At 37.2% G+C, this 22,069-nt stretch overlaps 1 protein-coding gene across 2 annotated transcripts; it reads right to left on the bottom strand.

Moving 5' to 3' along the window:
• nlrc5 (NLR family, CARD domain containing 5) lies at window positions 1-21,671 on the bottom strand. 2 transcript variants are annotated; one of them, XM_026927462.3, is made up of 44 exons: window positions 20,989-21,671; window positions 20,016-20,338; window positions 19,485-19,562; window positions 17,631-19,359; window positions 15,760-15,843; window positions 15,575-15,658; window positions 15,320-15,403; window positions 15,038-15,127; window positions 14,808-14,855; window positions 13,917-13,967; window positions 13,437-13,517; window positions 13,163-13,246; window positions 12,951-13,040; window positions 12,817-12,864; window positions 12,668-12,724; window positions 12,476-12,559; window positions 12,299-12,382; window positions 12,124-12,213; window positions 11,008-11,067; window positions 10,822-10,905; window positions 10,629-10,712; window positions 9,630-9,719; window positions 9,387-9,455; window positions 9,139-9,219; window positions 8,920-9,003; window positions 8,725-8,808; window positions 8,552-8,638; window positions 7,582-7,632; window positions 7,330-7,380; window positions 7,001-7,084; window positions 6,833-6,916; window positions 6,584-6,664; window positions 6,356-6,439; window positions 5,430-5,516; window positions 5,065-5,148; window positions 4,881-4,970; window positions 2,935-3,018; window positions 2,569-2,652; window positions 2,302-2,385; window positions 1,897-1,980; window positions 1,646-1,723; window positions 1,464-1,547; window positions 1,285-1,368; window positions 1-1,181 (listed from the first exon to the last, which is right to left on the bottom strand). In XM_026927462.3, the coding sequence occupies exons 2-44, from the start codon at window positions 20,329-20,331 to the stop codon at window positions 1,109-1,111; spliced, it is 5,256 nt and encodes a 1,751-aa protein (XP_026783263.3). In that variant the 5' UTR covers window positions 20,332-20,338; window positions 20,989-21,671; the 3' UTR covers window positions 1-1,108. The 2 variants fall into 2 exon arrangements, with proteins under 2 accessions (XP_026783263.3, XP_026783264.3); XM_026927463.3 differs by having other exon boundaries at window positions 13,917-13,964.
• Between the last annotated feature and the right edge of the window lie 398 nt (window positions 21,672-22,069).

The following is a 22,069-nucleotide window of genomic DNA, read 5'->3' as shown; positions in this document are numbered from 1 at the left end:
TTCTCATTCTTTCAGTGCTTTATTGACAAGCGTATATACATATAGACACATCAACCTTCATCAAATATAAACACATCAATTTCTGTGGGGAAATGTATATCAAAGTATGCTCCAAATGTGATCATTAACATAATGATTTCCCTCTAGAGTAGCTATACAGAATACAGCATCACATTTCGGGTTTCTATTTTGGCACTTCAAAGTTTTACTTTACTTAATTGTCTTCACTCAACTGGGCTATGGTTACTTACTGGTCATTTCATAAAGCTAGTTGATCGATTATTTATGTAGTTCTTTGACCTATCTAGGTACAGAATCAATGTGCAGAGATCAGCCCTCAGAGTTACTAAAAATTTACTCACTAAAATGCAGTCCTTAGTGGTATCATGTACCATTCAATTATACAATCACTGTCCAGTAATGTTTAATTTTACAGTGCAATTCCTAAAATATTTTAATAAGTATATACAGAAATAAATACGAGATCTGCAGGAGAACACAACAAGGAGAAATCTAGGATGGGTTCATGGAAGGACACTATGAAGAGTTAGGCTTCTGATTTGGGTGATCATTTATAAGCTGCCTTTATTAGTGCAGGAAATCTGATTATCTCACAGCCAATCTGCATGTTCACAGTTATATGGGATATTAAAAATATGACAATGAGTATGAAAGACTGGAAGTTTAAGAAGTTAACAGGCGTCATACAGTAAATGCTGTCTAAGCATAATCTGCGGTTTCTGTGTGACAGCTAGAAGCCTATTGTGGTTAGCATACTATGTGTTCTAAAAAAATGACACTTGGAACAGTACATGACTGGTCATTATTGTCTCTGAACATGCAGGCATGGCTCTGTAATGGGTTGTTCACACTCTGTTAAGGTGCAAATATGTATTGTTTACATCGCTTCCATAGACCTCGGAATCCCAGACAAGAAGATAAACTGTGTTGTGGTGTAGTTATTGGTATAGTGAGGTAATGTGTTCTCCAAATGAATGTAAACAAAAGACCTCCATATTCTAATTAATACAGAAAGCAATAAATATAAATATAAACATCTAATAAAAATCTAATAAAGACATATTATCCTAATGAAGTGTGCTTCATATTAGGTTGATGAGAAATTCAGCCTCTTGTCCTTAAAAATCGGGTCATCCTTTTTAATGGGATTCCTCCAAAGCCTTTTAAAACAGAGATCACACTGATTAAAATTAATTCAAAGAGAGATCATATGTATTAGTTGATACATGTGATACAGACTAGTCATGTTTTACTTCAAATTACCTGATTACTTCAATCCAAGGACAAAAGTGCAAACATGTAGCAAGGGCCTTGGCTCCTGAAGTGTTGATATTATTGGCCTCCAGACTACAAAAAAAAAGGATATATCATCTGTGTACTGCTCGATAATAGATCCTGATATGCAAGTGCTATACCCCCAGTCTAATGAACTAAACACTTACTCAAGCCTTTTCAGTTTACTGCATTGTGGCAGAACTTCAGCCAGTTTCAGAACCACATCATTTTCGCATTTATTCCATGACAAGCTGAACAAAAACATACAACACAACAGGACAGAACAGTAAATTTGAGTTATGGTGAAAACTGGAATTCAATTGAGATTATAAACCATTGTCAGACATACCTGATGTCTTCTATAGAGGTGCAGTGTTTGAGGCAAGATGCAACAGTGACCAAGTCTGAGGTTCCAATGGAGGTTAAGCTGCAAGACAAGGATTTATACAAACCTATAAGCTAACTAAATAACTGGCATGCTTTAAAGCCTGGACATGCTGGGGTATAAAAATTTTTTCAACAGGTCAACAAACTACATGAATTGTGAAATCTTTTATTTTCTTTATGAATGCATATAGGAAAGAGGACATGGCATCTTACTGCAGCTTTTTCAGTGCTTTCATGCTGACCAGACCCTCACAGAGACTTGAACACCCTTCTGAACCTAGCTGGTTCTCAGATAGACTTTGAGAAAACAGAGAGGAAATGGAGAGATTAGAAAACACAATTATGCAGCCATTAGAACAAACTTGAACATTTGAGTAATACTATTATACACTTACGATACACTTAGTATACTAAATGAGAATAAAAAGGGGATCAGTTGAAACTGCCACAGGTGGACTCCAATCAAAATGCAGAAACATGTCAAAGATGATCCAGAGAAATGGGATGCACCTGAGCTCCACTTCAAGTGTCAAGAAACATTAAAAGGTTTGTTCTATTCCATACACTTTGTTCCTAAGTCAATATTAAACTTTCTTAGATGAAGATGTTCTGACTTACTCCAATTCAGAGAGCTCTGAGAGGGATGGAAGAACCTGACCCAGCATAGCTGCGAAACTGTGACCAAGGTTGTTCCTGGAAAGCCTGAACGTAAAGAATATATAGTTCACCAACAGAGTTGCAGCTTTTATCTGATTCTAGCCTACTATACACAGCATTGTGGGTAACATACTGCTATATGGATCATAGATTATTTTTGCAAATACCATGTGAAAACTATGTGAAATAGTGTGTGAGAAGGTGACTGTGTTGATTTTTTAATTTTACTGTATTTGTTGCAGTGCTCTGCAGTGGGACAGTGCTTTCACCAACATCTCTCCAGCACGGTCACTCACACGGTTCTCTGACAGACTACAACACAGAGAGAGAAGTGATCACTGAGGATGCTTTCTGAATAAAACAACCAGTCTTTGACAATAACTTATACCTTGGAAATTGTTAGAAAAAGGAAGGTACTGCATTTTGGATAGGAAAAACCCAAGGTCAGTGTAGTAGTGAAAACACTGAGTGCCTAGTTTTATCATTTCCCCTGGAGATCATTATATCATCACCACTACATATTTCTCAGAGAACAAATATAAAAAAAAGCTTTGAATTATGAGTCCATGAAAGTCATTCTAAATGCCTACTTACTTTATTTTTCTCAGTCTGGTCCATTTAGGGATGTGTTTCACAAGCTCCTCAATCCCTCCATCACCCATCCTCAACCCAATCAACCTAGTAAAAAATAAAGCATGTATAAGCTTGTAGGACATTTTCATATTTGGCCTGAAACCAAAGATCTCTTATCCAAATCTATACAGTATGTTACCTTGGCATAAATGTACAAAATTGGAGACACTGGAGTAGAAACATTGCTTTGTTATTCTAATGTATCATTTACTGAATTAGTATAGCTTTATTTTTTGCTCAGCATTCATAATACTTAAGGTAAAGCCTTTCAGTCAAATCTGCTTAAACAGAACAAAAAAATCAGTGTGTCATGATTTGTAGTCACATGTTTTAAGTGAAGGTAGCATGGTGGTGCAGTGGGTAGCATTGCCAAGGTCCATGGTTTGATCCTGAGCTCTGATTACTGTCTGTGTGGAGTTACTGTGCATAGCTACCTGGTAGGTGTGGTGGCTGCTCTAAATTGCCCCTATGTGTGAAAGAATGTGTGAATGTGTGCATTCTTAGTGCCCTGTGATGGACTGGCAGAATATATTCCTGCCATGTGCCCAGTGTTCCACATTCACCATGACTCTGACCAAGATAAAGTGGTTACAGAAGATGAATGAACAATGTCTTCGCTCTGTCTCAGATCTGGAAGGCATGTAATCTCGTCTGCAGATTACTGCATCTCTTCCTGTGCCAGTGTGAAATTTGGAAGGAAAGAAAGTTTGTGAAAAAGAAAGTAAAGTGACAAGTTTATACCAATCACAGGCTGCAAAAAAATGACATATTACCAGGTGAAATTACACTCACTGAGCACTTTATTAGGAACACTTTTACACCTTTTACTCACCTACTCAGCACTGCAATGCATAAAATCATGCAGATACAGGCCAACGGCTTCAAGTTATGTTCACTTCAACCATCAGAATGGGGAAAAAAATGTGATCTCAGTGATTCTGACCATGGCATGATTGTTGGGGCCAGATGGGCTGGTTTGAGTATTTCTATAACTGCTGATCTCCTGGGATTTTAATGCACAACAGTCTCTAGAGTTTACTCAGAATGGTGCAATAAAGAAAAAACATCTCAGTGAGTAGCAAGGGCTCACCAAAACTGGACAGTTGAAGACTGGAAAAACTGTTGAATCTCGATTTTTGCTGAGGCACACAGATGGTAGGGTCAGAATTTGGTTCCAACAGCATGAATCCATGGATCCAACCTGCCTTGTGTCAACAGTCCAGGCTGGTGGAGGTGGTGTAATGGTGTGGGGAATGTTTTCTTGGCACACTTTGGGCCCCTTAATACCAATCAATCATCGCTTGAATGCCACAGCCTATTTCAGTATTGTTGCTGATTATGTGGATCCCTTCATGGCACAATTTACCCATGTTCTAATGGCTACTTCCAGCATGATAATGCACCATGTCACAAAGCAAAAATCATCTCAAACTGGTTTCATGAACATGACAATGAGTTCAGGAAAACCTCAGTGGCCTTCCCAGTCACTGGATCTGAATCCAACAGAACACCATTGGGATGTGGTAGAACAGGAGATTCACATGAATGTGCACCTGAAAAATGTGCAGGAATTGTGTGATGCAATCACATCAACATGGACCACAATTTCAAAGGAATGTTTCCGACATCTTGTGGAATCCATGTCATGAAGAATTGAGGCTGTTTTGAGAGCAAAGGGAGATCCTACCCAGTATTAGTATAGTAATTCTAATAAAGTGTTGGCGAGTGTATCTTGAATATAGTTAAATGTATCTAGTATTTTCTATTAAAAGAATATAGTAAACCAAATATAAGATTATTAAACCTATTTCTGCACATTTTCTACTAACTGCAAGCTTTACATTTTTCATGATTGTACATAGACATAGCAAAATGTGAATAAACAGGGAAAAGTAATTTAAACTTACTCTATCTCTTCTAGCTCAATTAACGTGTGCAGACTAGCCAGCAGACACAGAAGCTCACTGCCGTCCTTTGAGGTCATCTTGGACGTGATACTGGGGAGCAACGTACATGTAGGGTTTTTGTGTTAAATGTGAAACTGATTAGTGGATTCAAAAAAAAAAAAAAAAAAAAAAAAAGTCTACCTACCTGAGCTTTTTAAGCGATGTCATGGCCTGAAGGCCTTGTGCAAAGCAAGCTATGCTTTCTTCATCCAGTTCTAAAGAGTCCAGCCTTTGGAGAGAGATTACACCATGGTGAACACCTCTAACACTCATGAAGCAAGATTAGCTATGAGTTTAGACCTTAACTTTCTTTACTACTATTTTATTTCTGTTGTACAGACCCATTGTTACAGACAAAACATGCAGACACTGTAGTATACTGCCATATGGGGTAATTGCTTGTGTGTGTTGCAGTAGAATACAACAGATTATACTAGATAATGCAACATTGCCTACAACAATCTAGAACTGTTCATTCCCAAGTATTCCCAAGATGTAGAGGGCACTTACCGAATTTCTTCCAGAAAGTGGCACTGGACCAGACCACGGACCAAATCACGCCCTCCTGTTGCTGTGCAATCCAAGCACTGTGAGAGGCTAGATTGAACAAGGACACATAGTGTCACTAATGCGAAACACCACTTTTACATAAGATTTGGCCCTGACCTTTGGTTCAGATGTCTTAAATGATTATAAGATTGGATTGGATGGTCAATAATTGCCAGGGTCTGGTTTAACATATGAATTATGGTCTCTTTTGAGGTATACAGGAGAGCAAGAAGGGGAGACCATGCTTGCATAACTGAGAGGATGAGCTATAAAGATGCTTGGGTTATTAAAAAAAATTGAACAGCAATCAAGTAAGCTGGAGAGCCATCGAAACATATAAAAGAGGCAGTCTATACATTCAACTCTACAATTAATGGTCTAGGGTCCTTGAGGTATATAAAGAGTGCAAATCAGAGGTGAAGTCATGGTCACATTGAAATTCTTCATTAAGTCATTTCTAATGCTATCTAGCTATTTTTTGTCATGTGCTAGGTTTTTACAATGCAACCTCTCCTTTACTTATCTAATTAAATATCCAACATCAGTTTTTTTTTCATCAATTTAAATTCTTCTGTAAACAAACATTTACTGTGTGGTCTAACTCATCAAGTTTGTTTATTTATTCAACTTCAGTAACCACCTTATTCTACCGTTCTGTGTACAAGACTTGCATTTACAAATTAGCTAGATAAGCAATATATATGACATGAGAAAACCCTTTAGATAAAGATAAAAAAAAAAAAAAGATGAACAATCTGCATGTCAGCTCAGAACAAGTCAAGTCTTTCCTCATGGCATTATTTGAAATCCCACAAATCTTTTGAGAAAGTCAACCAATATAAAACAATGCCAGAAAGTACCGCTGAAGATTATGAGTCACTTCTTACCTGAGTGAACGCATTCTTGTCAAACCCTGAAGGGCATTCCCTAGTACTGCAGCTCCACTGTCTTTGATTACATGATGCGACAAGCTAGGAGATATTTGAAACATTTTAGAAACCACTGTAAAATATAAATACGCATTTGGCATTGGTGAGATGGAAGTCATTTTGAATGTATACCAGAAAATGACAAATTCATGAACTGTGCATAAAATAGGCATGTGAGAGCTATACCTCAGCCGTTCCAGGTGCTTTTGTGTATGCCGTAATGCAAATATTACTGCTTCGTCTTCTGTTTCTCCTTTGGAGTTAAGACTGTGGAAAAATATAAAAGTCATAAAAACATGACACACTTAACACAAAAGTCCTAATAAAGCTATTAGTATAATGTTACAGACTATAAAGTTGAACAATCAGTAAGCAGCAATTTATGACATGCTTACTTAAACTGGAGCAAATTTACAAATTCGAATCATTTGTCACCTGAGGATCTTGAGATTCTCCAGCAAGGGAAGAACTGAAGAGAGAAACGCTGCACCATCTGCACCCATCGTCAGCTGTGAGAAACTTGAAAAACAAATATAAAGTATTTATTACACAGACAGTGTGCAGAACTTAGTCTACAGTTAGGGCTTTCTGTAATTAACGTACTGTAACTCCCGCAGAGAGGGACACTTTTGGACAGTAGATTGCAGTGAGGATAAGTGTTGCCCCTCAACTTCACAGTCATCAAAGCTGAGGGAAGGAGAAGGACAATACACGCAATATGTTAACAGGGCATGAATATATTCACTAATGGCCCATAATAAAGTATTATGACCAAAGGGCCTCATAAAACACAACAAAAGCAGTTGTTGCTAGGTCCATAGTTTTCACAGGTTGATTTTTTTTCATCTGTAGTTTGGCATATATTAGATACATTTATCATACAGAACTGGTAACCTTCATAATTATCTACATAAAAATATAAAACAACTCACCTTATAGAGTGCACAGCAGACACGAAAGGATTCCCATTCACATTAGGGACTCTAAAGTGAAAAGTGCAGCATTTAATGTTATTGTAAAATGCTTACTCGGTTATGAAGAAATAATCAGAAGCAGGTATGGATTTTAGGGTGGTAACTCATCACACCATCCTGTCATGCATTATAATCTTATAACAGCATGCCCCATTGTGTTTTATTCCTTACTTATTCAACACTTTTAGAAGTAGAAGCTTTGAGACTTACGTGGCAGAAGTGAGGCTTTCAATAGAAAGGTTCAGCCATGTTTTTTCAACTCTGTAAGAACATATGATTTATTTCATTAGGTAAAATATAGCTGAAAAAAAAAAGAATAATTTTGTATCTGTTACATACCAGTAGATAACCTAAAGACAACAGCAACAACTCTCACTCCAAAAGACTGAATAGAATTTACTGAGTCATATAGTCAAATCATAGCTGATTCATATAGCAAATAATTAGGACCTCAAAAGGGAAAGTGCATAATTGTAATTAAAAAAAGCAATTCTGGATCATTAGACCTGCATGACAAAATAACCATGGTTATACACTCACTGGCCACTAATAGGAACACCTGCTCATTCATGAAATCATCCAGTCAGCCAGTCACTTGTCTCCAGCGCATTGCATAAAATCATGCAGACGCAGGTCTTCTAACAATTTTTTTTTCTCTTGCCACAAACTATATTATGTCATTTATATCATTATGTAGGTCTATTTAAAGACCTGTGAATGCGTGAAATTACTTCGCCGCAGTTTGCAGCCTGTAACTGAATAATTTGATATGACGTGTAATGTGTGAGGGCGGTGATTTAGCTCTCTACATATCTAGTGTCAATAATTGCTGCTGTTTTTAAAATGCTGAGTATGACTCTAGTTCTCATTAAAAAAAGAAAATGAAATGAATGCCTTAAACCAGAGGGTTGTAGGGACTGCAAAAGTATGCTTCTTGACAAAAGACTTTAAACCCCACCTCTGTATGGTACTGTGGCGTTAGTTAATGCATGTGTGTATAATTGTATACGGGTGTAGCCCATATGCTGAAGATTACATGGGCAATAAAGAATTCAAAGCAACTGGTGTAACTTCATGTACTGTAATTTATATTTTAAATGATATTTTTGGAGTATTCATTTACATTAATGTACATTTCTATATCTCATTTTTTTTGTTGCGAAATTGGGCAGAGGCACACCTGATCTCCTTTATGTATGGATTCAATTGCAGGCAGCATGCCACAAGGCCAACTGCAACTTCCCCTTTAATCCATGGCTCCATTATCCTAAGAGACAAATAACAATAGCAGCACTGATCATGTGGTATACATTTAAATAAGATGGCGAGCCTGCCCTGCTTCCTCGTACTCACCGAATTGTTCTGGGATTAGAATCCCTACACAACTCAGTAACCAAATGCTTAATCGCCTCAGCATTGAAAGAATTGTTTCTTAGCCTGAAAAGAACAACAAAAAACACTATATATGTTAAAATGTAGCTTAACATGAAATATGTATATAAGAAATAATTGTGTGAGTGTTTGTACATGTGTGCTTGAGGTTCTTACTCTAAAGTTTGGACTGATTTCAGCGTAGCCAAACTGTTCAGTAGAAAGTACAGATATTGACTTTGCACAGTGCATGATGATAACCTAGAGGAGAGAAGTACAAATCATCCCACTGAACAACACAGACATCACTCCATACTAATCCACTTTATTTATTTTCATTTAAAGAGTGTACTAATGTGTACTAAAATGCAGTAATAACTGAATAAATCATCTCACTCTAGTTTAAGCTTGGGACAACTGGTGAGTATTTTCACAAGACTTTGCAAATGGCTTGACTCAAAACAGCAATGCCTCAGACTGCAGCATGTGAACAAGAAAGAAAGAGAAAAGGGACAGAAACAGAAACAAAAAAATTAAATAAGTAAGTAAATGTGATCAGGCATCAAATCACTTTTAAAGCATTTTCACTTTCCATTTCATTAGAATTACAGTGAGCAAAACTGACATGTTGAGGTTATATCTACCTGAAAGTTTTGTCTGTAAAATTCTTCTGAACAAAGCGAATCAGAGCTTGCTGCTCCTCCTTTCCGAGACTAAGAAGAATTTCTTTTATTATTAACACATAGTATAAATATCAATTTGATGAAGAATTCAGAAGCAGTTATTAAACACTGAGAGCTCCTCAGACTCTTGTCAGCTACTAGTGCTTGAACAGCAACTGAGAATGAACTTCTCACAAGTGAATGAACTTATTAAGAGAGCTTTACCTCACTTCCACAGCAGCCACCCTTTCACATGTGTTCATTAGGTTCAGCAGGTAGAGCGCCCCTACTTCGGTTAGACTGTTATCGTTGAGGCTGTGGAAAAATAGTCAGTCATTACCTCACTGGAAAAATGTATAAGAAGCAACTTCTGGTCTGATTTTGGTCTGGCTAAGTTAGTACTGACAATTTTTTATATAATGGACATTTTTTATATAATAGATAGGATGCCCAGCAATGTTTAATGTTTTGCACAGTCTTTTGAATGCATGTATTGCAGTGGAACTGGTGTAAAATCACTGTGTCATCTTTATAGCTTCATAATGCTATGAAAGTTGTTGGTGGTAATGAAGTAGGGGCTTCCATGGGCATCTAATAGAGCTTTTCAACTGAGCAGTGTTACAGGGCTTGCTCACAATCCAAACCCAAAACTAGAGTCGTGTCTGAATTCTGTTCCTATTCACCATATAGTTCACTATTTGTGGTGCAGCACAAATAGGAGCATATATAAATCTAATTATAAAATGCTGCTTAATGACCACTAAAGTCTGAAGGTACTTGTCAGTGGTCAAGTGAAAATACAGTGAAGTTTAAGTACAAACTTTATCAGCTTGTTATATGTTAAAATATAAAGTAATAATACACATGCATATTCGGCACTAGACAGGGTGTACAGCTACATTATGTTATATTCTGCTATGCAGGGTGCAAACAAAGTCAATCAGAAGACATGTGGGGTTTGGCTGAACTTGAAGATGTATTTCATGGGTAAGAAAAGCAAAAGAAGGGTGAGCATGTGTGGCACGGCTCAAATGATGGTGGCAAACGGAAACAATGTGAATTAATTTTTGCTGAGCCGAGATGCTGCACCATCCTGTGGCAAAACAGTTTCAGAATGCTTAACATGTTTGTGTATTCAGCCATAGACTACAGACTGGCAGAGCTAACCACAGCAACAGTTCAGCCATGTATTAAACAATCTGTGAGACAAACATTGCCTTTTACCTCACTGAGCTGGAGATCTGAAGTTTGGGCATTAATTGAACAAAGGTCTTCACATCCTCGTCTTTAAGGAAGTTACTAGACAGACTACATCAGGAAAGAAATATAAACCATTATTATGTTTTTATCATGAAAGAGAGGTTTAATGGGAATCAATTACTGATAGCTGACAGACTTTGAACTGGAAAATACCTACTCCAGATCAGACAGATGATGACAATTCTCCAGTATACCACACAGCTTTGCCAGACTGGCACTGCTCAGATTATATTGGTTAAACCTGTTGATTAAAAAGTGAAACAACACCATGCTATTCAGCTCTTATGACACCAAGCATGACTAAAGTTTCAGTTTCTTCCTTTTTTTTTTTCGAAGGACTCACTTGCATGTTGCGGCTTCTGATTTGACTTGGAGGAACTTGACGAATGCTTCTCCCAGTGGTCTGTGAACAGAAGCAACATGACAGTATAATGAAACTCCACTTACAAGTCACAGTTAGAGTGACCATATTTTGGTTTTCAAAAAATGTGTATGTGTGTGGGTGGGAGGAATAGTTGATAAATGACTCCAAAATCATGCAACTATGTTAATAAGCTTCAATACATAAGCAATTAGTCTTAACAAATGCCTCAATAACCTATATGGCCTAATAATCTCCTTTCAATTCAACTAATGTCTCTATAAAATAAATAAAAAGCAAAAAAAAAAATGTTTAACCACTTTTTACATAACATTTTTTCTTTTAATGGCCATAGAATTAAATAAAATTTTAAAAAATTAAAATAAATAAGAAAATAGTCATTATAAATTAGTCATTAGACACTTTTTTCTCTTGATGTTCCCAGGTAGGATATACTTCCCGAGGTATGAAAGTCTTAGCAAAACATGTTTAACATTGTATTGTACAGAGGCCTCTTCATGTGATTGATTTCCTTTCTCCACTGGCTTTACTCTAAACTCTAAACTCTACATTTGCATTGTGTGAGAGAATAGCAAAGAAAATTTGTGCAATCTTCAGCAGTTCTGAATGAAACTCAATGCTTTCGGCCCTTTCAGAATTTTTTTTTTCTGTAATTCTGTGTATTTACATTTGACTTTGGGCTTTTTTTAGGCTGTGGTCAGGTGCCTCTTTCAACAAAGCATCTGCTTTCCTGCTTGTTGTTGTGGTTGTGCAGTGCTTCCTACACAGACACCCTGAATCATGTAATGATTGAGAGACAGTTTTACCAGTGGTTACATGGAAGGCTTGAACATAATCTAATTGTGACAGACGAGAAAGCGGAACATAAAGAGATGGGTTAAAGCAATGAAAATATGTACACAGAATGTGTGGAGAGTGTAGAAGCAAATTTCGACATGAAAGCAGAGCAAATATATCAATTTAGAAATCCTGGCCAGACACATTTTTAGATCCCAAAAAGAGGAAATGTCTAGGACAAAGAGGGCGTATGGTCACCCTAATGTAGATGCAGATATAGTTTACTCTTATATAAGTTACCTGAGTTCCACAGAGGAAGTGCGCTGGCAGTCAGAAAGCAGTTGGACCAATAACAAAGCACTGTCTGTTGACATCTTGATGTGACTTAAACTAGAAGAGATAACAAAGCAATCTTAAAATGACAATACAGCAATTGTGTAGTTTTTTTCTAATCAAATTGAATACAAATACTTACTTTAGTAGACTGAGAGATGACATGTCCGGAAGGAACCTTAGTAGCTTCTCGATAGACTCATCCGTTAATGTTCCACAGGAGAAACTGCAACAGAAAACAATAAGGAGAAATTTAAAATAAAAAGTGAAATGTGACTGTGTCATATTTAGACATCCTGGGAATTGACAGTGAACTTACTCCAGGTCTAGCTGATCTGGGCACTTTATCAGATTCTTACACAGCTTGTTCATGTCAGTAGGGCTTATATCACATTGCGTTAAGCTGAAATGTTGAAAGGTAAATACATAAAGCTTTTCAAAATCACCATTTGTTGTGCAAGTCATTAATAATATGTAGCACAGACTAATCCATAATGCATCAGTGATCTACCTGAGTTTCTTGTGCAGAATATCATGCCCATCTGGGGTTAACTGGTTTATTGCATCACTGCAGAAAACAACGTACTGTTATGAATCATATACTTCACTCTGCAAAACGTCAAAGCAAACATTTGCGAAGCAAAACAGCTTTTGCAGTACCTTCTGCTACAGCTAAATGTCAAGACCAGTTTCTTGTTTCCATTGTGGCTAGGAACAAACAGAATGTCATTATTAATTTTAAACCATAATATCACTCATTATAATAAGAGATCCATTATTGTAATCACTGTTACCTAGCTTCTATCTCAGTCAGGTCTTTGAGAGTACAGAGATAAGTTGAGAGAAGCACGACCCCATCCATATCCACTTCATTGTCACTGACACTGCATTTAAGGGCAACAATTCACAATCACATTTATATAAATAAAATGACAGCATCACAAATGGGACTCAAACAGATGAAGCTCACATAAGCAAATGGAATCTACAATAATTTATAACGCACTTGATTTCCTGAATGGTGTCAAGAGTAGGCAGATTTTCGAGTAGCTTCTTTAGACCTTGGTTACCCAGTGAGTTCTGCGACAAACTAAAAGAAAAAAACATCAATTAAAAAAACTAGGCCAAGAAACACATGAGCTAAAATGGCTCTGACAGTCTACTTTCACCACGTAGAAAGTTTCAAGATGAACGTAGTGAAGTTTTAGATGTGATAAAAAGAAAATTAGACCGTGAAACTAAGTTCAAAGCCCTACTGTGTGGTGTATAATAAGGCTTACTTTAGGACAGTGAGAGAGGAGCCTTTGAGCATATTGCACAGGTTGATCACATTCCTCCATTTGAGATTCCAGTCGTTCAAGCTAAAAACACACAATTAAGGGGAAAAAGTGTCATGTTTATACTTGCTAACAAACATATTTTTACTTCCAGCACTAAAAATTTACTGTATCAAGTAAAAGCATAAGTATCTAGCTTGGTACAAAAATGCAAAAAACAAACTGCACATAATGTTACAATTAGTTTTAACTGTTAACAAAATTTGGGCTATTTTTACGTTTGCAGGTATGAGTATAACTAAGTTGAAAATCAAGAGCTGCTGTAAATCTTTTCAGGGTGTAGCATTCCAAATTCATGTTAGGGCTATTTTTTATTCCAAAAGTTCTCATTTAAACAGGAAATAATTTAATAATTTAATGATTGTGAAGTCAGGGTCAGAGTCACCCATCTCTGTATAAAATGTATAAAACTATTTCACATACATTAGCTCTTTTGATTCTTCAGCGTTCTTTAGGTCATCTGTGCTTGCACTGCTAATGAGAAGAAAGAAGCAGGATATAAACAGGGTTGCTGCAGAGTTTTTAAAATCAAATTCAGTGCTTTTTAATACCTTTTTAAGACCCGGTCAAATGAAAATGAATACCATATTGACACCAGAACAAACCCAAATAAATTTAGATATGTAGGCTGGCCTGTAAACACCGTTCACATGGTTTTGACACGTTATACTTTATATAACTCAGAATACGTTCTAACATTTTGAAGTTCCCCAAAAGTGAAAAAGAAGAAAATCACATTTAATTCAAGCTTCATTCAAGTTCCACTCAAAAAGATGACCCTTTTTGAGGAATAAGAAATTAATATCCAGTAACTGCTATTTCAGACAAAATATGACCATATATTTTGTTGATTTTTGCACCATCAATGAATATATTTCCCAAAGAAGCCACATTCAGATAGAGCGCTGTATATTGCCATGTAACACACCGACTGACTGACAGCTTGTAGCAAGTGTAGTAATAGTTTCAATGTAATGAACTATTGCTAGAATTGAAATTTTATGTGGCGAACACAGACAAGAAGAGTGTGGTCATGTGGTGTGTTTTCTTCTATTGTTTCTGTTTTATTTTGTTACAAAATTGTTTATTAATGATACTATTACTTTTTTAATTACTTTTTAAAATATACAATTGCTATTTTTTTTTTAAATAAAGTAGGACCGATAGTACTCAGATACATAGTAGGTTCCTTTACTCATTGCACTGCATGTGAAGTGTCAATTTATCAACAAATTAATCTTTAATCGTATTATACATTTTTAATGGCCTTCTACATTTACTAAACATAATTCTCCAATGGTAGTTACTACTCACTTTGGGGTGTTCGGGGAGAACAGAACATTGATTTCCTTTTTTTTTGCACTGTAAGCAAAGAGAGGAGCATCCATCAGGAACATAGCAATGTGTTATTAAAAAGAATGAACTCTGTTGCAACACTATACTATAGATTCCTAAGAATATCATATTTGTTAATTTTATTTTTGTTAACATTGGAATTTTTTTATGTGATTATAAGTATTAAAAAAAAAACCAAGAGATCCTACTTTGCATAGACTTTCTTAATGTTCAGAAAAGCTGCCATTTTTTCAATGAGTATAAATATTCCTTTTCTGGAAATGTTGTTCTTCCCCAGCCTAATAACAAGATTCACAACAGACAACAATTAGTCGATAAAATAAAAAAAATTATAGTAACTATAGCATATCAGTAAATATTCACATACAGCAAAGTTCTATAAGTGGACTCAAGGATGTAAAGTCACCTATGATTTACTGCCCTCTAGACTAATTAAAAATAAATGAAATCCAACAAGTAAAAACACTTACATGATAGACGTGAGTTTAGCCAGTTTGGGAATCATCTCTGTGATCTTTCTTACACTCTCATCTGATAGGTAGTTATCACTGACACTGACATAACACACATTCCAGTTAATTCAGTTTAAGTAATCTTTTCACAATCACTCAATAATCAGAATTCTCCTGTTGATTTACACTCAAGTAAATGTCTAAGCATCAAACTCTCATTAAACCTGCACTATTCTCTAAGCTGTACTGCATATTAAGAGCACGGTCTCTTACTTGAGATTTGTGATTTGCGGGCAGCACTCCAAAGCCTTGAAAAGTTTAGCAGCTCCGATATTAGTGAGACCACCACCGATAAAGCTGTGGATGGAGTAATGATGTGAAAGGCACAATGCACACTGAGCTGCTCAACACCATGAAATATGAGGAAACAAAAGTACTGGTTAGACCAGGAGACTCACTCTAACTGCTTCAGGCTCTGGAGTTTGGGCAGAATACCAGACAAAGCCTCTGCAAACTTGTCATCATATTTACGGCTACGAAAACTGAAATAAAATAGTTTAATATGTGTTCAATATTATCTATTCAGGCAATAAACACATTTAGTTTGTGTTATATGTTATATGTACATTTAAAAAAGTGAGAAAAGAATTCTACTGGAAATTGCCTAATCCTGCCAATTTTTTAAAAATAGAAACGTTCTATTTAAAGCACTACAATTTTCACTACATTTTCTCCATTATAAATCATAATTCAGCTTTTTTTTGATTATTGCTATTTTTGTAATGCACTGAAATTGCTCTAAGGAGAACACTAAGCCTTTGTAGGAAATGTAGTGCATAGTGTCTCTTATACTCTTTGTACCAACAACATATCATATATTTTATCAAATTACATAGAAGACATCGTTTAGTATAAAAAATATAAATATGAAATCTTCAGGAACGCCCTCTGTCCCAAAACACCCGCAGTCGAATATTTCTAAATACAGCTATACATTTATACTGTAGCCAGCTCTAAGGCATTATTTCTCACACAAAAAAAGGAAATTTGTGCACTTCCTTTTTGTGCTTTCTTTCTCAGCCAAAATGCTAGTAAGGCTAATAATAAAGGAAAGCAGAGATGGTGCTTGAGGTCACGTGGCAGAATTTTTTTTGTACACTTTTCAAGCAGAAATGGTGCTTGTGGTCATGTAGCCGAATTTTTGTACACTTTTCAAGTTTATTATTCAAGCAATATTTGTAAAGCCCACTTTCTATCCAATACACAGTATATACACTCATTGACCACTACATTAGGCAGCGCAATGCCTACAATCATGCAGATACAGGTCAAGAGCTTCACTTAATGTCTCTGACCATGGCATGGTTGTTGGTGCCAGACGGGATGGTTTGAGTTTTTAAGAAATTACTGATCTCCTGGGATTTTCATGCACAACATTCTTAGAGTTTATACAGAATGATGTGAAAACTTAAAACATCCACTGAGAGGCAGTTCTGAGGGCAGAAACGCCTTCTTGATGGAAAATGCCTATGTGAGAGGTCAGAGGAGAATGGCCAGACTGGTTTAAGCTAAGCTGACTACGGTAACTACTACTTAAATAACTACTCTTTACAACCATGGTGAGCAGAAAAGTATCTCAGAATGCACAACACATCGAATCTTGAGGTGGATGGGCTACAACAGCAGAAGACCTCATCAGTTTCCACTCATGTCCATCAAGAACTGGAATCTGAGGCTACAGTGGTCACAGGTTCACCCAAACTGCAAACTGAACAGTTGAAGATTGGAAAAGCATCACCTAGTCTTTTTCCAGTCTTACCTGCCCAGTTTCGCTATACTTTTCCCCACTGTGGTTATGAGTGTATATAGGTTCACACATAATTGCATAAGTGCCATGATATCCTCCACCTCCTTCAGTGGACTCACTGCTCTGCCCTCGCTTAGACTTACAGTTTAATATAGTTATGCCATTACCTAACTGTAACACTTCAGCAAATGTGAAAGATTATTATCTCTTTGGTTAATATTCTTTTATGCAGATAATTTAAACTTTAAACAGGCATATATTTATTCATTTATACAATGTGACTTGATGCCAATCAATATGACACTGAAGTGTGAAGATTTCTTTTAAAGCAACTTTATACTGTCACTGAATAGTGTTTAAGATTTTATTTTGAGTAAACTGAAGAAAATATTTTAAAATTGCTTCTAATTTTAGGGATTTTATGTTGCTAGTTTAAAATGTATCATAATATAAATCTAATCACAGCGAACATGCAAAGACCCCTACTGTGTTGTAATGGATATATAAGAATTTTGAACTCACATGAGAGTTTCCAGGTTCTTGCAGTTGGGAATGATGTTTAAACACTCTGGTTCAATGGAACAGGCACCAAAGTCCAGACATACCATCTGATTTGCAGATGAAGTTACAAATGCCAAGGCATCAATGTCCACAGGGTTGAGTCTTATATTCCGCAGCTCAAACCGATCTCTTGACCCAACAGCTCTGGCCAAATCAATGTTTTGTGTTTCATGGGCACAACGGCAGAGCTCAATAATCTTGGGACCTGTTTGACGACCACTAACCACAAAGCGCTGCAAAATCTTAAGTACGGCATCTTGTCGCTGTAGCACAATAGTTCTGGCATTCTCACTGCCTTCCAGCAGGACGAGATTTAAAGTGCAGGCTTCTGCAGCAAGCCCACACACATACAGGTGAAGGGAGTCTGTGAACACAGTTTTTGGATCAGTCTTAGCAGTCCATCGGCTTTTCAAGTTAAGCTTCTTCTTGAGCTGTGCCTCTGTGATATCGGGGTTCGTCATAAGATGCAAAGCAGCCATGAACTCTTGCATGGTTAGGTGCGTAAAGGCACAGCCCAGACTTCGCGATCCATCTGCACAAGTAAGATCCACACGGGACAGAATTCCAGCATTGGCACCAAAGTTCATTAGCTCTGGAGACAGTTCATTTGCCGAGAATACTATACGGCTGTTCTCCAGGCCGTCCATTGCAAGCTTACTCAATATAGCAATTTGATCCCTATACCTCTGAAGTAATGGTGTATGGTTATCAGAAGATCCACAACCCTGGCAACGACTAATAAAAGCAGAAAGGATGTGGAGGTAGATTTGGGTCAAGGAAGTAGGTAGTTGAGTGCCAGGTTGCCGAGACATATCACTGGAGAGGAAATGATCTAAGCAGACACAGCAAACATGACATAATCCTGGAACATGGGACATGGAGAGCAGATGATGGTTGTCCATCAGCAAGTTAACTGCTCTTTCTTTAATTTCACTTCCCTTTTCATGGAAGTAGTCCTCAGTGTATTCCTTCACACGTTGTTGATTGAACCCAAGCAGCTCTGCTACAAAATAACCAGAACTTCCAAATAGGTCAAAAACATCCCGTGGCCTACAAGTGACCAGCACTGTGCACCCGGGCAGGATCTTGGAGCTACATAGTGCAGAGAGGAGATCAGCCAATGGCAGCTGCTGGGTAGGGTTTACAGAGTCAACAAGCTCTTTTGGGTCTGTAAATCTTGCCCCAAACTCATCATATCCATCAAATATAAAGCAAATTTTCTCAGGGTTGGTAAGAACGTAACTGAGCACTGCTTCACTTTGCTCATTGTCTTCCTCAGGAGGAAGAAAGAAACGAAACAACAGCTCTTTCAGAGACAATGGCTGTGAAACAAGGTTGAGCTGGCGGAACTCCAGCAGGAACAGTAGCTTGATAGAGGGGTAAGAGCCCTGAGCCCAGTGGTGGCTTAGGCAATGCATCAGCAGGGTTTTACCGGAACCAGCCTGACCTGATAGCATTACCACTCTGCCTGTTTTCTTCAACAGAGCCTCAACTGACTCTTTATGCTCTGATGAAACCTCTTCCCCTTCCTGAGTTTTTGCTGGTCTGTCTCTCACCCTTGCATATTTCTGTGTCCTCCAACACAGCCATGTCTTGTCTAGGCAAACCTTTTTCTTCACATCTTTTGTCACCTTCTCAAATTTCTTTTGCAGAAAACTCTTAACAGCATTTGTGTAATTCTGCACCTGGTCTGGATAAAAAGTAATATTTTACTATGCTTTGCACATATTAATTTGAGAGAATAAATATGATTTTCAGGAAATTGTACTATGGATTACGATGAAGGTTGTATAATAAGGCAAATGTGAAAAGTACCTAGACATGCACGTTTTGCATTAGGTGATTGAGGGGAATTTTCAATATCTGGCAGATGAGTGTTGTTCACCAACGCTCCTTCACATCATGTGCAAAGAGACATAAAGCAGATAGTTAGGTAAATTCCAACTTCAAACTGAACTGCAATATCATAATTAATTAACCCACCACACTGTCACATTTCTTTGTTCTACCGTTCTTTCACTTTCGCTTTGTTTTGACATTTTGTCAAATGACCTTGGACCATAACCGAAAAAAGATATCTTTTCATACACTTCCATCATTACATTTTATATCATATAGCATTTCAAACAGAATATGTTTATATACAGCCTATAGATTTGTTCTATGTTCAAAATAATCACATTATATGTTTACTATATGCTTAGTTACACCGACCCAAATGCAACACTTGTATGTGTTAAATTAGTTAGGCCACAACTCTAGGTTATTTGTATCACATAAACCATAGACGGAAGCTTGTTACACCGACTAGTAGGTAAGAGACAAGGTATATGAAACATAACTTACCAGTTGAAGATCCTGCTACGCTTAAAATCCGTATCTCCAGTTCTAAGGGAATGTCCTCACAGAATGCCCAAATAGTGTCCAGGAAATGGCGGCATATCTGTTGGTTTGAAGTTTTGAAGTAATCCACAACACCTGAGATAGATTCCCTGAGGTTGGGCGAGTGCTGTAGCTGCTCTCGAGTCCGTGATTCCACCAAGGCATAGATCTGCTGTAGAACATTATTTCGCTGCTTACACAAAATGTCCACTATTGCAGTGGCCTCCTGGGCCACCACAACCCGAACGTCCTCCTCCAGGTCCAGCTCCTCCATCTTCATCCATCTGCTGTGGGAAAACTGCTCATTTTAATACATAATACAAATTGAATATAATTTTTTCATCCTTATATGTAATGTGTGCAGAAATATTAATTACAGGAATGTTTATAACAAAGGAAAAACTGACTAGTCGAGTCTGAAATGCCAGGAAAGTTTGGTGTGAGGTGGTATGGTATGGTATGGTATGGGTTGTAAAATTACATATGGGGTCATTTTGTTGTTTACATGTAAACAACAAAATGACCCCATATGTAATTTTACAAGAGAGTTTGAAATTGCTTTAATGAATTGGGGGCAGTGAAATAAACTAATTATTATAGACTGAGGAAAGAGCCTTGAAAGAAACTGCATTTAGTACATTTTAGCACAGGAGCTATCAAGTCTACACATTTTAGCCTTATATGGTGAAATGAGTGAAGTCGGCTAAGGCGTTTTATCCGTGCGCGAGCTGTAAATTTGGACCAAAGTTAGCGCAGGGAGCCTTTTGTTAGAGACACTAACAGCGAACTGCGTAGTTACTCTACTGAAATGAGCATGCTACAGCACAAATGTGCAGTAACACGCAGAAACGTCGTGGTCTGAAATCATTAAGGCGAAACTGTTCAAATCGTTACACTAAAAGTCTATTTGTGGATACTTCATATTCGGCGTACTTACCTCAGATAACCTGGTATCCTGTTAACCTGATCTATGGCATCGCACTGGCGTGATGGTGAAGTGAAAGTGAAAGTTAACAACGCTTGCGGTTTGGAGGATTCAGGAAAAATAATTCTCTCCTCGATGACTATGAATTTAAAATGTCCACTGTAAGTTAAGCAAGTATGTATTTTAGAATGGTGCCCAACACATATAACCTAATGTAGCTAAATGAAGCTAAGTTATTATCGTAAACTGCTATCCTGTGCTATCCTTGATTCTGGGGAAATGGTGTGGAGAGGAGGTGTGGTAGGAGCAGTCCAGCGCTTGATAAAGAATTTATGTAACACTGTTGATAAAGAAATTGTGTTTTATACATAGACTTATTTCCACAAATCAGACAGGCGCTTGCATATATATAATGATTTTTTAAATGTATTTTAAATTCATTTCTTGTCCGTATCAGTATCCGCGGTGTTTCATCCAAGCGCCTAAGTTCAAATGAGGACAAGGTTGCCAGGTTTCATTCTCTTTCCTGTATACATCAACCCCAAAAACCACAGAAACAGCAACAACAACAGACCTGAAACTAATCTGGTATTAAAAAGGTATTAAGAAGGAGAAAATTCGTGGGAAAGAGGTTGTTATCTGCAATCCGCCTTTTTGTCATCGCCTCACATTATACACTCCTCACATTATAACCCTCCTTCCCTTCTCCCAGTCTTTGCAGTGTATCAGCATACGTCATTACTTGCTTTAACACAACACTGATCTTGGCAGCCCAAAAACACCATCCAAAGAAAATAAGCATGGGAACAATCTGAGGCTTCACTATACTGACGCACTCTGTATAAAAAGACATATATAACAAATGTACTGTAAACTTATGTTCACTGACTTTGCGTATCAAGCTATCTAAAATACACTATATGGCCAAAGGTTTGTGGACACCTGACCATCACACCCATATGTGCCTGTTGAAAATCCCATTTCAGATTTAGTGTGCTTTGTACATATATTCACCTCTGAAACACAAGGTTCTGCAAAGCCAGTAAATACATTTGCCTACTAACTGGAGAAGTGAAGCAAATTGGCTTTCAGT

The sequence above is a fragment of the Pangasianodon hypophthalmus genome, chromosome 6 (assembly GCF_027358585.1).
Source record: "Pangasianodon hypophthalmus isolate fPanHyp1 chromosome 6, fPanHyp1.pri, whole genome shotgun sequence".
Classification (NCBI taxonomy): Eukaryota; Metazoa; Chordata; class Actinopteri; order Siluriformes; family Pangasiidae; genus Pangasianodon; species Pangasianodon hypophthalmus.
The sequence above is the reverse complement of the archived record's forward strand: the minus strand, read 5'-3'. Positions and strand labels throughout refer to the sequence as shown.